Genomic DNA, 14,559 nt, shown 5'->3' on the forward strand with positions numbered 1-14,559 from the left:
TTACTCTTCGCCTGAGGCATCAAAGATTCTTTTGCTGCAGCCACATTCACACAATTTTATAACCACACCTACGGCGCAGCAGCTCCTTTACGCTGGAATATCATTCGAGAGGACCACCAGGGGTGCGCACACCACCACTCAAAACGTCACCGGTTCAACATTCATTATTGCTCGTGGTTTCCTTGCTCCAGCGTTTCTTTACCCCAGCTAGTCACCATGGCCTCTCAAACAAATGGCCACGATAGACGGCCCTCCGCAGCTTCGAGATTTCCAACGGCGCCCTCGATCATGACGATGAACGGCCACTTTGCCGGAGTTGGGGATGCCCCAACAAAGGAGCAATATGAGCATGGCATACAAGTTATCGATGAGGAAAAGGCATTCAAGTACGCCGAGAATCTGCCAATGTGTGTGTGTCCAAACTAACAGATATTCAGTCCGCATCTCAACACATATCTCCAACTCACCAAAGTCGCACAATCTGGCTTCAACTACCATCTGATTTCGGTCTTCGGCTCCCAATCCACTGGCAAATCGACATTGCTGAACCACCTCTTTGGTACCGCGTTTGGTGTGATGTCCGAGACGGAAAGGCGACAGACAACTAAAGGAATATGGATGTCGAAGAACAAGAGGGAAGGGGCGCAGATCCCAGAGTCGCAGAAGATGGCCGACAACATATTGGTAATGGATGTCGAGGGTACGGATGGCCGGGAACGTGGAGAGGACCAAGACTTCGAGAGAAAGAGTGCCCTATTCGCCTTGGCTACAAGTGAGGTTCTGATTGTCAATATTTGGGAGCACCAGGTTGGGCTATATCAAGGCGCCAATATGGGATTGTTAAAGACAGTTTTCGAAGTCAATTTGCAGTTGTTCTTGAAGGATAAGCAGTATGCGCCCCAAATGCCTCGAGACTCGCGACAAGTCTCTAACATGTCTCAGATCAAACCCTCGGTCCCTCCTATTCTTTGTCATACGCGATCACTTAGGAGCTACACCATTAGCAAACCTTCGAAATACTCTTATTGCAGATTTAACAAATATCTGGTCTACGCTTTCAAAGCCTAAAGGCCTCGAGAAGTCGCGCATAGAAGACTATTTCGATTTTGCGTTCTCTGCACTACCTCATAAAATCCTCCAGCCTGAGAAGTTCTTGACGGAGGTAGAGAAGTTGGGAACCAGGTTCAGAACTGGTCATCGCACAGCTAAGCAAAATGGCCTTAACGACCATGAATTCGAGGGTGGAGTATTCTTGCCCGAGTACCACCGCAGGATTCCGGCCGATGGATTCTCTGTATATGCCGAGGGTGTTTGGGACCAGATTGTGAATAATAAGGACTTGGATTTACCAACACAGCAAGAACTTTTGGCACAATTCAGATGCGACGAAATATCACGAGAGGTCCTGGAAGCATTCGACCTCGCCATTGCGCCCCTCGAAGAGCAACAAGCGGATGGGATTAGAACTGGTAAACCTAAAGTATTGAAGGACTTGGGTGTTTCCGGAAAAGCCGCCCGTGTGAAGAGTATCAAGGCCTTTGAGACGGAAGCCAGCAGATACCACAAGGGTGTTTATGCTCGCAAGCGTGTGGAACTGGAGGGGAAGATTGATATTCGACTGAAGGCTCTGTACCAAGGGCAGCTTTCAGCGGCTCATAAATCAGGGGTCGCGACTTTCAGTGATGCTGTTTCTACAGCTGTCAAAGCGGGTCAGAAGAAGGGTGCTTCCTACGAATTCGCGGAGATTGTGGATCGCGAGAAAACGATTGCTCTGAAGCAATTTGAGGCTGAAGCCAAAAGTCTTGCTATCGAGGGCGTGTCGTGGAGCAATTTCAAGCAGCAGTACAACTTATATGAAAAGGATCTGGACGAAGTGAGTGCAAGTTTACGCAAGGAAGAAATGCGACGACTTGCGACTCGAGTGGAGAGATGGGTGCGATCAAGGTTAGGTGACTCTGTTGGCCTTGAATTCAACAAGTTGGGTTCGGGCCGAGGCGGAAGTGGCGCCCCTGAGACAGGAGAGAGACCGTCGGAGAAAGATCTCTGGGACAGGATATGGACCTTGTTCACAGCCACCGTCAAAGAGGCAGAAACCCGCTTCATAGAGCGCGCCAAAAGTTTCGATGCGGATCAAGATGAAATTGAAGTTGGACTGTGGAGATTGCGACGAAAGAGTTGGGGTGTATTGAAAGCAAAGATTGATGAGGAAGTGATGGAAGGCAATATTCTGCTCAAGCTCCGAGAGAACTTTGAGGACAAGTTCCGTTACGACGAGGCTGGTGTGCCAAGGATATGGCGACCAACTGACGATATCGAGGGGATGTACACCAAAGCGAAGGATTCGACTCTCACATTGATTCCTTTACTCTCGAGATTCCGACTTTCGGAAACTTATGCACCTCCAGACCTTCCAGAGTGGATTGGCAATGCACCAGCTACCGTCGATGCAAAGGATGAGGAAGACCTGGTTCCTATTGGTGGGTTGGACGAGGAAGAAGGCAAGAGTCTCGAGGAAGAGATGACAATTCTCAGCGAAGCCAAGCGCCAAGATCTTGTTGTGAGATTCAAGAAGACTGCCGATGGTGTATATGTGGAAGCAAAGCGCAGCGCTATCGGCGGCGTGGCGCAGGTCCCCTTGTACTTCTACGGTTTGCTTCTGGCGTTGGGCTGGAATGAGATCGTTGCTGGTATGTCTAGTCTACTATTTCTATAAATTCATGCTAACATTTCCTAGTTCTTCGAAATCCTGTCTACTTCATCTTCCTCATCCTTCTTGGTGTTGCTGCCTATGTTACTTATACATTGAATCTCTGGGGGCCAATGCTACGCATGGCGAACGCGGCCTCGGCTCAAGCAATTGAGATCGGCAAGGAGAAGCTAAGAGAATTCTTGGAAAACTCTGAGACTGGGCGACAGGCCATAGGCATGAGAGCACGGGGTGATAGTGATACGATCAGTCTGAATACTCTGGATAGCAGGGGCAAAAGAAAGACTTCTGTTGAGGATGACGACGACGATGAAATATAGGCATGATGGCGTCTCTTTGGGCTTTTGTATATTGGGGGGAGGCTCACGGACTGCATAGCGGTTGTACTTTACAGATAGGCTGGTGTAATATGGGCGGGTCTGAAGAATCACATATGCCAGATTTGAAAAGCTGTACCCTGACAGACTGCATGTCTGAATGTTAATGTTCGACTGTCAGTACTCGATGCTAGCAAAGTAGCGGTAGCCCATAATCTCTCGGAGCCAGACATTCAGATCTCAGGATGTCTCAATTTGTAGTCCTACTTGTCGAGCCTCGAATTTCTTCTTTCAAGTTGGGACATTGAGCTCATATAGTAAAGTTTGTAAAGGGAGTTTAAGAGAACATGTGCTCATTCTTTTTTAAGGCACTTAGTCTTCATAGGATGTTTACATCCAATCTTCAACAATACCAATGTTTTACCACGCAAGCTATTCACATAACTTGGATCATTGTCGTCAAAACACATCGACACCCACTGGTCTCCCAAACCACGTTCCAAGCTCATCCCCATCTTGCTCCTTCTCCGCACTGAAGAAATCCGTCAACCGACTCGTCTCATCATCTTCTTCTACCGGCCACTCAACCTTTGCTGCCATGCCCTTCAATTCCAACATATCTTTCGCTGTTCCCCAACTAAATCTACACTCTGCTCCCCATCCAAAACAAGGATCCATATTCCTCTTCAACCATCCCGTAGTTTTCGAATCAGAAGGGTATCCAGATCCCCAAGTCTCTTGTCCAGCTTCAGCCGTACCGCTCATCTCCTCATCCCCATCTCCTTCCCCCTTCTTAACATAACTCTCAAACAAAACTTCCAAGGCAGCATCTCTCGTGACCTTCGCACATACACTCGCCGCACTAACACACGGGTACAAGCTATCCGCCTTCTTCGCAACCGTGACCTTAGCCGTCGGGAACACTCTCTCCAATTTCTTCTGATAAGTAGCTGGGTTCCCAATCGTATCGATATAAATCTCCTTCACATTCACACCCCGTTTATACACCCCCTGAATCAAAGCAATCGTCGCATCCATAGCTTGAGCATTCAAATTGTACGTCCCAGCCGGCTTCATCATATTCGCGCCAATGTCTCGAGCGGACATTACATCGACAGCCCATCCGCACTGTGTATACAGATCCGTATCCGGTGTACACAATTTCTCCATGAGATTCGAGCGTACGGTCGGTGTGAGCACTTTACTGTCGTCAAAATGATGCGTGGTTCGAAGTAAGGGATCTGAGAGCGGGAGAGGGAGGTAAAAGAGCCCATAAACCATGGGACCGAGAACGGGTCCGCGGCCTGCTTCGTCGACTCCTAGAGCGCATGCTGGGCCTGGTATCGTTTTCTCGCTCGAGGAGGCAGCGTCGGGGTTGGGTGTTGGTTGCAGTGAGTGTGGGACGGCCGAGTAGTGGGTGTAGGATGCGCCGGTGAAGAGGAGGTCGGGGTTTACTGAGGGAGCGATGAATACGTCTGCAGCGGGGGTCTCGAGAGCAACATCATCTTCTATTTGCGAATCTGCCATCTTTGGGGTTCAATTGTTGTGTTGAAGTGTGGAAGTGCTACTTCCCCACGGCCTTGGTCCGGGAGACGCGACTTGACGCGTTGGACTAAGCTTGGACCATCTCGCATAATGCCCCCCTTTTTCTCCTCGGCTCTGATCCGAGTCAACTGATATTTTTTCAACACATCCTGAGGTGCACTTCTGTGACTCTGTGAGGGATGTTGGTGACAACTCGGTAAATGAGTTCAACTGTTGGCGGTTATGTTGTTATGTGGTTTCTTTTCATACATCCGAATATTACTTCTAATTTCGGGGTAGCCCTAATGCGGAATTCACGGCCCTATGAGTATGATGCGTGCGGCACAGCACAACTTATGTCACTCAGCAGCGCCCCAGAATCATAAAACATCTGCGTTTCTAAACATTTTGTACCTCCCGCTCTTGGCATATTCTCCGCCATGGATCTTCAAAAGGTATGATCTGCTCCAGATACTTCGTCCCTTGGCTTACATGTGATAGTCTTCTACTGCTCCGGAGCCGAACTATATCTTCACTAAATCCGTGGCTATCTATTCTGCCTTGGTGGTCCATCTTCTTGAATGCTTTTTGACCTGGCGTCAACTTCGACTCCAACGAGCCATCGATCCTGTCACCGATGCTGCAGCAAGGAAAACACACTCTTGGCGACTGACCAAATCATGGTGGCTCTACATTGCGACTGTCCTTGTGATTACTTTCGATGCGATACCGTGGCTTTGGCGTCTGGTCCAAGCATACCAAACGGCGTACTTGCCATCACTCGGATCTGAGTTCTGGAGAAGCTCCCTGTTTCTCATGGCCTGTGGTCTGATGTATATGGTAGTCGGGACTCTGGTGTCTGTGGTTGAATTAAGGCTTTTGAAAGACTCCATCAACGTCGAGCCAACTCCAATACCGAGATGGGACAAAGTACTATATGATATCACAAAGGGGAAGCCTGTCCCTGCTATGATCTTGTGTCTCTGCTTTGACGTTCTTCTTCTCAAGGCATGTGGTTTGAAACTGCAAGGTCACCATTTCCTTGTCCTACTGTTGGTCCAAATCAGCTCCATCATTATTTTGTACCCAATCTATCTGCAGTATCGGACACATCGATCGTCTCCACTTGGTTCGGGAGCATTGAAGGATGGAATTTTAGAAGCTGCTACTGAGATCAACTTTCCCTTGAAGAGAATCGATGTGGTTGCCGGACCTCTTGAAAGCCTTGACCAAGGGGTGCAGTTCCTTGGCTGGCCAAGAAAGACCAACATCGTCATCCATGAAGCAATGTTGGATCGTTTCAATGCGCAGGAGATCCTGAGTCTTCTAGCTTCGAGATTTGGAGAGTGGAAACTCCGTGTTTCATTGGCCATCTATATGCTCTCAATGGTAGGTAGCTATAATCTCCGCAGCAAGAAGAACACCGCTAATCAGACCTATAGCTCTTCTTCGTCAACATGTTTACATATATACTCTTATTCATTAAGCAACGGGCTGTCTATGAGGACTTCGGATTTGTGGATGAATATCCCCTGATCCCCGGACTCATACTATTTGCCGTTGCATTTGCAAGGCCTTGTTCCTCATATGTGAGGATTCAACGTAACCTTGCAACCTACAGGATGTTTTTCATCTCCGGTGAGATTTTGCCAGGAACTCCACACTCAAACTTGAACTGACATATAATTCCCAGACAAACACGCAGCTGATAATGGTCACTTGACCGAACTCCAAGCAGCACTGGGAAAGATTGCGAAAGCACAACAAGAAGCTGGGGAGATTGATTGGATGTTTTCTATGTATTACAACGGCGAGCCAACTATCTCTGAACGATTAGCAAGGCTTGAAAAGATAGCGAGCGAAAAGGCTGGCAAGGAAGATTTTCTTGTAGAGAAGAAAGAGAAGGCGATAATGGCGTGAACTCTGGCTCTGTCCCTCGGACTCACAATCTTGTCTCGCATATTTCGTATGTTCATCAGGTTCTCAGAATAATTTGGTTGAATGCGAATCTGTTCCCAGATATTGACTCGAATTCACAAGGCTGTGACGTGTTAACACAATGAATGGGAAGGAACGATGAAGGATTGACTTTCAAACTGGAAGCTCTCCAAAAGAAGGGAGGTAACTTGTCTTATGTGATGAAAACAATGTACTTCATAAAGCAATTCTTTGATTGTACAGGCAGCAGTTGTCGAAATTACTGTACTTTATTCAGCCTCGTTCCTATTGGCCAGGATGGATGACGCTAAGAAGGCTGAGCTTAATGCGGTCCCTTACAATTACTGTGAATTTGTACCAGAACTCTTCCAACAAAATGATTACCGTCTAGAAACAATAATGTCCGACTCAGATGGAGAATATGTCGCAGACGACCTATCTGACGATGACATTCGCGCACATCAGGTCTCTCGGCATGGTACGCGCTCGACAGGACCTGTGAGGGGACCTGCTGGCTCGAGTACGCGGGGCGGAGATACGAATGCGGGAACAAGCAGGAGGAGAGCTGCCTGGGAAGATATCCAAAGAAGTTGGGACACAGTCGTCGAAGGAGCAGATGGCAGCATTAATTCTGCGGTTGAGGGGCTGAGAGAAGCTGGGAAGAGGAAACGGTGAATGCAGTCCTTCTATTGAAAGGATCTTGAGATGTGCTAACTTCTGCTGTCAAAGGTTGTTACGGGATACGACACCGCTGCAGAGAGGCATTATTCGGCATTTGATCCTTATTCTTGATTTATCATTTGCTATGATTGAGAAAGATCTTCGACCTACAAGATACCTGCTCACGATCCGCTACGCATCTGAATTCGTCACCGAGTACTTCGAACAGAACCCTATTTCCCAGCTTGGCATAATTGGTATGCGAGATGGACTTGCAGTACGGATCAGTGACATGAGCGGAAACCCTACAGAGCATATCGAGAAACTGAAGAAGCTTCGAGATCAGCAGCCTCAAGGCAACCCAAGTTTACAGAATGCACTGGAGATGAGCAGAGCCGCGCTGTTCCACGCACCCTCACATGGTACTCGAGAGATCTTGATCATATATGGAGCTTTGTTGTCCAGCGATCCTGGAGACATTAATGAGACGATTGCTGCCCTCATCACAGATCGGATACGAGTATCTGTCGTTGGTCTGGCTGGCGAAGTCTTCATCTGCTCCGAGCTATGCAAGAGGACGAATGCTGGTAATGATAGCAGTTACTCTGTTGCTCTCAATGAACAGCATTTCCGGGAATTGGTAATGGCACTATGCACCCCTCCAGTCACTCGGACGAAAAAGCAATCACAATCCAGTCTCCTGATGATGGGCTTCCCTTCCAGAACATCTGGTGCTGGTAAAGCTATGAGCTTTTGTGCTTGTCACAGCAAGTTAACTCGAGGCGGTTATCTCTGTTCTAGATGTGAAAGCAAGGTTTGCAGTCTGCCTGCTGAATGTCCGGCTTGTGGCCTGACACTTATTCTTTCTACGCATTTGGCGAGGTCATATCACCATCTCTTTCCACTCAATAACTGGGTCGAGGTACCTTGGTCAGAAGCTAAGAAGTCAAAAGCTTGCTTTGCCTGCCTCACTCCGTTCCCTGAAGTTCCTGTGAAGCTGAATGGCTCGCATACCGACGTGGAGATCAAGGGCAACAGTGAGAGTGGCAGATATGCTTGTCAATCCTGCAGCAATCATTTTTGTAGGTCCTTTTCTATCAGAGCTCTCCTATTTCTACCATGCTTCCGCTACTCTTCCCTTTGGAATAGCTTGTGGCAATGAGATTGCGACTCCTGATATATTGTCAAAAAGTTCTCGCTGACCCGATGCAGGCGTAGACTGTGATGTGATGGCCCACGAAACGGTTCACAATTGTCCAGGTATGGTGCCTACATTGAATCTCCAAAATCGGTTACTTACATCATGACAGGTTGCCAAAGTGATGTCCGTGGTTCAATATCTCAACAAGATCATGCTGCAAACAGCGATGCAATGGTCATCGGTTGAATCTCTGAAGTCGCATTTTCATTCTCGGTGGCGTTTGGGACATGGAAAGGAGCATAGCGTTGGGCGGCGAATATAAAATGGCGTACTTTAGGCTCTCACAAATCCGAGCGCTCTTTCCAAAAGACATAGAGGAGTTTCATGCTTTGTAGAAAGTGGGACAGGCGCGAAGCCGTGAATACTTGCCTTTTTACCAATCCATTATACCTCGGATCGAGACTATATTTCTGCTTAGGTCCAATGCAAAGACATAGATTGAGAATTATGTTTTGAAGACGAGAGTGTCTGTCCAACATTTGCCGTTTATGATTGCCATAATGTTCTGAAAGCTCAACAAACATTCGATTTCTTTTTGCACATTATTCCATCTTTTAGTTGTTAGACATCTTCCAAAAGTCTGGTTTTGCTCGAGTTACTAATTGAATTTCAATCTTCTATCAAATTTGCAGGCAATGCTCGTTCTACGGAGAGATATTGTTCGTGTAATAGACATTACTCAAACTATGAAAGCGAGGTTCATCTATAGAACTCCCAGAGATATTTCGAGCCTGGATTCAGGTCCAACATTGATTACATTTCAGCAGCTACACATATCCATTCTTTATGCTTCAAATTTACACATTCTCCTAGCTCATACACAACCACCCATCTTCTCGCTCATGGCACACCTCGACCCTTCCTCGTAGCCTTCGCCAACTCACTCTGCGCCGTATCATCCGCATACCTCTGATAAATCGGCAAATAATGCTCCCTCTCACTCGTCGTCGCCTTCACACTCTCCCTCTCCTCCACAGCCTTCAACCACGCTCCCCACCTCTCCGTCCACTTCTCACCTCCCAACTCAAGTCCCCCCTTGAAATGCTCAAACACCCACAATCGCACAGCCCACGGCGCGAGAATGAGATCTACCATCGAGATCTCCTCCCCAAAAAAGAACGGTCCGGAAGAAGAAGACATAGCCTCCGTAAACTCCCTAATCTTCGAAACAAACTCCCCCTTAACCTCCCCGAACCCCGCCTCACTATTCCCCTCCCCAGTAACCTGATACTGCAACGCTCGATGAAAAGCAGGAATTATCCGCGACGTGACGAAATCGCTCCAGATCCTGCCATATGCCCGTTCATACGGGTCTTGCGGCAGCAGTTTGGGGGACGAGGACGGATACGCTTCTTCGAGGAACTCGCAGATGACGGTTGATTCGTAGAGGGGCTTGTTGGCGTATTGGAGTGTGGGGACGAGACCGCGGGGGTTCAGGGAGAGCAGGGAGGCGGGCTTGAGGTAGGGGTTTACTTCTATGTATTGGAAGGGGATGGATTTTTCGAGGAGGACGAGGAGGACGCGTTGGACGAAGGGGCAGAACTGGGGTGGGGTGTTAGTGAGAGTGGAAAGGAGGGGAGAGAGGGAGAGGAAGAGGGAGAGGGACCCAGCCTGAGTAGAGTTTGAGGGATTGTTCGGAAGAGTGCTCGGAGACCATTTTTGCTGCTGCGCCTGTGGCGTGGGGATAGAGCTGGGAGTCGGGGTGGTTGGAACCCATGATTATGGTGGAGCGGTTGAGAAATGTTTTGGATGTAATTGAAGAAGAGGAAGAGATCAAAATGAAATTATGAGGATATAAGAATGATCCTGACAATTGAGCTGTCTGAAATTTTGATTATGAATACGTCTTGAGCTCCGAGCTACCCCACCATTGACATCCCGGCATGACGCCATCTACCTAGATACCCCGCATTATCCCTCTTGCAGCACTTGAAGCATTGGATGATTGGAACAGAGTAAGAGAACAATTCTTGTGAGTAACTCGGAAATTTGACTGAAAGAGATCGCTGCACAGGTATTCAGATCAGATGAATGTCTTGGTAGCATTGAAGATCCTCATTCCGAAGCAGGACTTTGTTGAAGAAGTGAACATGATAGGAAAAATATAAGCTTAAATCCGGAGATTTTGAATCCTTCAACCAAATATCTGCCGTAATTATGGGACTCTTTACTAGATTTAGTTCTCTTCTCGAACTCGTGCATCGACCTCGCCAAAGTATACAGAATGGAACTGGACAATGACACTCACGTCCTTTGCCGGACATTCAAAACACCAAATGTATGGTTTGAAGTCAAACATGTCCTATACGTCCGACATCAACTTGAACTTTGTTCCATTTAAAAGAAGACGTCCAGCTCATGCTCGGTGTCCATTCTCACGAAAAGCCTTACGTATTTAAACTTCAAACCAATCTCCGCTCATGTCGTCACTGTTTCTCCAGCATTTGATAGTTCGTCGGCATTTGAGTAGTTGCTCAAAGTGCGGGGTGATCGTCCGAAGTCCAGGAACATGAAGCTACCCCTCCTTAAGCATCGGGAGCAGAAATTTCATCGTCCTGCTGTCAATAGCCGTAGTTCGAAATGGCGGAGGGAAAGCCGTCTTCTGCAGCTAAGGTAGACTGATGATCATGAGAGGAGCATATAAAATAAAATTCAAGCCAGTCTTTCAATTTTCGGCATCTTTCGAGACCTGGATTGGTTCCTCTTTGCGAATCATCATGAAGTCGTCAACAGCTTTTCGTCCAGCTTTCCTCTCCGTTCTGATATTCACCTGCAGAACCACAACCCAAAATCTACCCCCAGGAGTGATCTCGCCTCTCGTGCAAACATGTGGTCCAACATCAAAGATAGTATGCATAAATCACTATGCTTCCGTAATGCCATACCATTTCTACCGTCAAGCTTCAGACAACGCATCGTATGAAGATACATTTCCCAAGACGATTGTTGGCAACGATTCGTCTTTTTCGCTTCTGCCCGGTGCGGATTTCTTGGTCTTCGATCAGCAGCGTGGATTGGAGATGCTGGGAACTGCACCGAGTTATGAATTTATGTTTGCGGTGAATGATGGTAAGTTTAGATCTCGCGGAAGAAATATCCATGCTGATAGTTCATAGCGGTGCATGAAGCTCCAGTATATTCTCCGGCAACGAATAAATTGTATCTGAGCCAACTGAGAGGAAATACCAGTCCTCCAGGCTTTCTACCTCAGTTGGTTGTGAATTTGAATGTTGACCCTCCATATCTGGGAGAATTGCTCTCTGACCCGCCGATTTATGCTCCGAACGGTGGAACAATTCATAATGGCTTGTAAGATCCTCGAGGGCAGAGACTCTGAAGACCTGACTAATACCAAGATAGGATATATTGGGGCGTGTCTGGAGGAAATGACAGCATTGGTGGTATTGAGGAACGGCCAGGTATTGCAACGCTTGACCCGACGACTAACAAGACCGTCACACTTCTGAACAATCACTTTGGCCATTACTTTAATACAGTAGATGATTTGTTTGTGGCTGATAACGGAGATGTTTGGTTCACTGATCCTCGTAAGAGCCTCGAATGATCGAAAGCTGGAGATCTGACAATAAGACAGAGTATTCATGGTTCAATGCCTTGACCGATACCGCGCCACAGTTGAACTCAGCATCGTACCGATTCCGTCCTTCAACTGGTGTAGTCACGATGATCGATGATACGATGGTACAGCCAAATGGAATAGCTATCAGTCCAAGAATGGAGAATTGCTCTGCAACAGAGAATCGGAAGGTGTATATTTCGGACTCCGGGGCCGTGACAGGCACTATCCTTCAGTCGTTGGGTTCCCATGGAACAGGCTTCAATTCGACTGGGTAAGTGCTCTCCTCGTTAGGAAAACCTGTCCCCGAAGTCTGACACGTCAAAAGAAAAAGAACAGTTTATGCTTTTGACTTGACTTCGGATGGAAACCACATCATCAACAGGCGTCCAGTCTGGTTTGCTCAAGACTTCATCCCTGATGGCCTGAAGGTAGCCAGAAATGGGTGGATAGGTAAGTTTTCAAGTTGAAGAAGTGTGATCAAGAGAATACTGATCTCCAATAGTGGCTGGTACCGGCACGGGTGTTGATGTGGTAGATCCTGACGATGGAGCATTGATTGTGAGAATCCAAACAAACTTCACAGTCCAGAATTTTGCGTGGACTGGAACTGATTACATGGACTTCTGGCTCATGGGTAATTCTGGCATAGCGCGTGTCAAGTGGAACTTGCAAGGGCAAGAGCTGAAGTAGTCCCAAGATTTAGATAAAAGTCAATTTCCCTTGAGTGAACCGCGGGCCCAGGAGTAGAATTTCGTTTATTGAAACCATTTCAATCTTAAGACAACTTCCTTGACGCCATGCTTCTTGAATGTATGCATGTCGACGTCTGCGTTGCGGCTAATGGTACCGTTTCTGTAAATGACCCAAGATGGCGTTGAGCCTTCTCAGCGCTTTCGGCTGCTCTGCGGCAACTTCGCCGTTCCGGATGTCATCGAGTTCTTTTCGGGCGTCCTTAACAAGAGGTAACAATCCTCCCCATACTTCATCCGCGTAGCGATTCAGGACACCGTCCCACTCCTCAAACCATTGCGCCTTGTTATATTCGTTAGAATTTGGTACCAGGTTGAGAGGATTGTCCGCAGCAACGCCGGTATGTTGTTCCAATGGGGGTAAGATGTCTTTCAACATGGCTCGAAGCTCAATGATTTGGTCTTGTGAAAGGCCCCAGTCATAGAATTCTTCGTCCTCCTCTGGTGCTTCAAATGGCTCGTGTAAGCTTGCAGGACCTGACAACAGATCCAAAACACCCTGGCCATCTTGGCTCTCCTGTTCTGCAACCGTTCCGGCTAATCTTTCTCCATGTAGTGGCTGGGGAGTGATTTGTGAGTGAGCCCACACCTGTTTGAAACCATTTGGGACTTCTCCGACCTGCGAATTCGCTGACTCTGTAGAAGGCGAGAAAGAGTCGATCCCATCTAAGAAGTCAGAGAACTCATTCTCCGATTGTCTAACATGAGCCTCGCTTTGTCCAACCCTCAGACCACTTGAGCCTCTTCCGGGAGGCTGACTTGGCGACTGAACTAGCTTTGAACCTTCCGCCCATGAACTTTCTCCTGGAGTTCTAGTAGAAGACTGGCCCTTTCCAGCATTTGAAAGAGCAGCAGCAGCTTGCTCATTCAGCTCATTCCCACCTGGACTCCCAAAAGCACTACGTGTTAAGCCACTTGCAGAAGCGGCAACTCTTGATAAAAATGACGGTTCCGCTGTGTCTTCAGAGTTATTGAGTTCTCCATCTTCGTCACCTGTGGCCGGACTCTTGCCCTTGGAACTGCTCATCTCGAGTCTGGATTTGGTCAAGATCGTGTCGACATAGTTGAGAGAGAACTCGGAGAAAGTGGTTCGACTTCATGGCCGAACGTTGCCGGATGAAGCACATGCTTTGGCCCATTTTTCTTTATCACCACGTGATTCGAAGCTGCCCAAATGCGATGATCCAATGGGAGCTCTTGGAATAGTGAGGCTTTTGATGAAGCTTGTATGGCTGATACGAGCTGGCCGGAGTCCGACGTTGAGGAAGTCCAGCGGACGAGGTTAGTTTCCGTGATGGTGGTACCGGAAAGACATTCGATGGAGAGGACCGACCAAGAGTCTTCAATACCTGGATGTGTTCGTTGTACTTGTAAAGACAGTAGGATTTCATGATGTGTCACAATAGGGGAAAAGTACATAGGTAGACAGTAACAAGACTTTCAACCTTGTCATCGATGCATGGAGATAACCTTATTTCGCACCCAAGGGCATCAAGCTTCGGTCCCAAGGCTGTACATATGAGTGTTGAGGGGGTGACATGCATGCCAAAGCAGGGAAACACTGCATCCATGGAAGTACTTGTCCAGGTTGAGGTACACCAGTACAGCTGAAAATTGCAATGTATTCGAGACTTGACTTGGCGCAAAGAGATGGACAGAACTTTCAAAGAAATGCGGTTGAGTGAGAGATATACCAACTGGAATGCTCTTTCGTCTCTGGCTATATAGTAGAAGACACAAGTGTAACCCGATTCACCGGCGTTGAAAAGATAAACGCAAAGGAGAATAATGCACGTCCACGTTGTGTACACTTGGTTTTGGAGGTTGGTCGCGCTTCGGCTGTGATGACCTAGCGAGGTGATTTTGCGTCTCTGTCGACTTCA

The 14,559-nt window shown here is 47.7% G+C and overlaps 7 protein-coding genes across 7 annotated transcripts; 4 read left to right on the plus strand and 3 right to left on the minus strand.

Annotated features, from left to right (window-relative positions):
• Positions 1–102: 102 nt before the first annotated feature.
• LY89DRAFT_691027 (root hair defective 3 GTP-binding protein) lies at positions 103–3,360 on the plus strand. The gene is made up of 4 exons (XM_018216215.1): positions 103–386; positions 438–890; positions 943–2,687; positions 2,735–3,360. Exons 1-4 carry the CDS (start codon positions 217–219, stop codon positions 3,025–3,027), a joined length of 2,661 nt encoding a protein of 886 aa, XP_018062957.1. The 5' UTR covers positions 103–216; the 3' UTR covers positions 3,028–3,360.
• Positions 3,301–4,770, minus strand: LY89DRAFT_691028 (putative ribonuclease H2 subunit A). The gene has a single exon (XM_018216216.1). The coding sequence runs from the start codon at positions 4,549–4,551 to the stop codon at positions 3,484–3,486; it is 1,068 nt and encodes a 355-aa protein (XP_018062958.1). The 5' UTR covers positions 4,552–4,770; the 3' UTR covers positions 3,301–3,483.
• Positions 4,721–6,674, plus strand: LY89DRAFT_725055 (uncharacterized protein). The gene is made up of 4 exons (XM_018218947.1): positions 4,721–5,003; positions 5,050–5,937; positions 5,991–6,186; positions 6,242–6,674. The coding sequence occupies exons 1-4, from the start codon at positions 4,989–4,991 to the stop codon at positions 6,466–6,468; spliced, it is 1,326 nt and encodes a 441-aa protein (XP_018062959.1). The 5' UTR covers positions 4,721–4,988; the 3' UTR covers positions 6,469–6,674.
• A 170-nt stretch (positions 6,675–6,844) lies between these two features.
• On the plus strand, positions 6,845–8,805 carry LY89DRAFT_629844 (TFIIH basal transcription factor complex, subunit SSL1). The gene is made up of 4 exons (XM_018211223.1): positions 6,845–7,157; positions 7,216–8,228; positions 8,359–8,406; positions 8,457–8,805. The coding sequence occupies exons 1-4, from the start codon at positions 6,886–6,888 to the stop codon at positions 8,531–8,533; spliced, it is 1,410 nt and encodes a 469-aa protein (XP_018062960.1). The 5' UTR covers positions 6,845–6,885; the 3' UTR covers positions 8,534–8,805.
• Positions 8,806–9,187: 382 nt separating this feature from the next.
• Positions 9,188–10,064, minus strand: LY89DRAFT_741957 (glutathione transferase omega-1; the record flags this gene model as incomplete). The annotated part of the gene is made up of 2 exons (XM_018220776.1): positions 9,188–9,889; positions 9,954–10,064. The coding sequence occupies 2 exons, from the start codon at positions 10,062–10,064 to the stop codon at positions 9,188–9,190; spliced, it is 813 nt and encodes a 270-aa protein (XP_018062961.1).
• Positions 10,065–11,064: 1,000 nt separating this feature from the next.
• Positions 11,065–12,617, plus strand: LY89DRAFT_599492 (putative lactonohydrolase; the record flags this gene model as incomplete). The annotated part of the gene is made up of 6 exons (XM_018210095.1): positions 11,065–11,416; positions 11,464–11,656; positions 11,708–11,895; positions 11,943–12,198; positions 12,253–12,377; positions 12,430–12,617. 6 exons carry the CDS (start codon positions 11,065–11,067, stop codon positions 12,615–12,617), a joined length of 1,302 nt encoding a protein of 433 aa, XP_018062962.1.
• Positions 12,358–13,888, minus strand: LY89DRAFT_334957 (uncharacterized protein). The gene has a single exon (XM_018206815.1). It carries the CDS (start codon positions 13,701–13,703, stop codon positions 12,765–12,767), a length of 939 nt encoding a protein of 312 aa, XP_018062963.1. The 5' UTR covers positions 13,704–13,888; the 3' UTR covers positions 12,358–12,764.
• Between the last annotated feature and the right edge of the window lie 671 nt (positions 13,889–14,559).

This window comes from Mollisia scopiformis, assembly GCF_001500285.1.
Source record: "Mollisia scopiformis unplaced genomic scaffold LY89scaffold_32, whole genome shotgun sequence".
Taxonomy (NCBI): domain Eukaryota; kingdom Fungi; phylum Ascomycota; class Leotiomycetes; order Helotiales; family Mollisiaceae; genus Mollisia; species Mollisia scopiformis.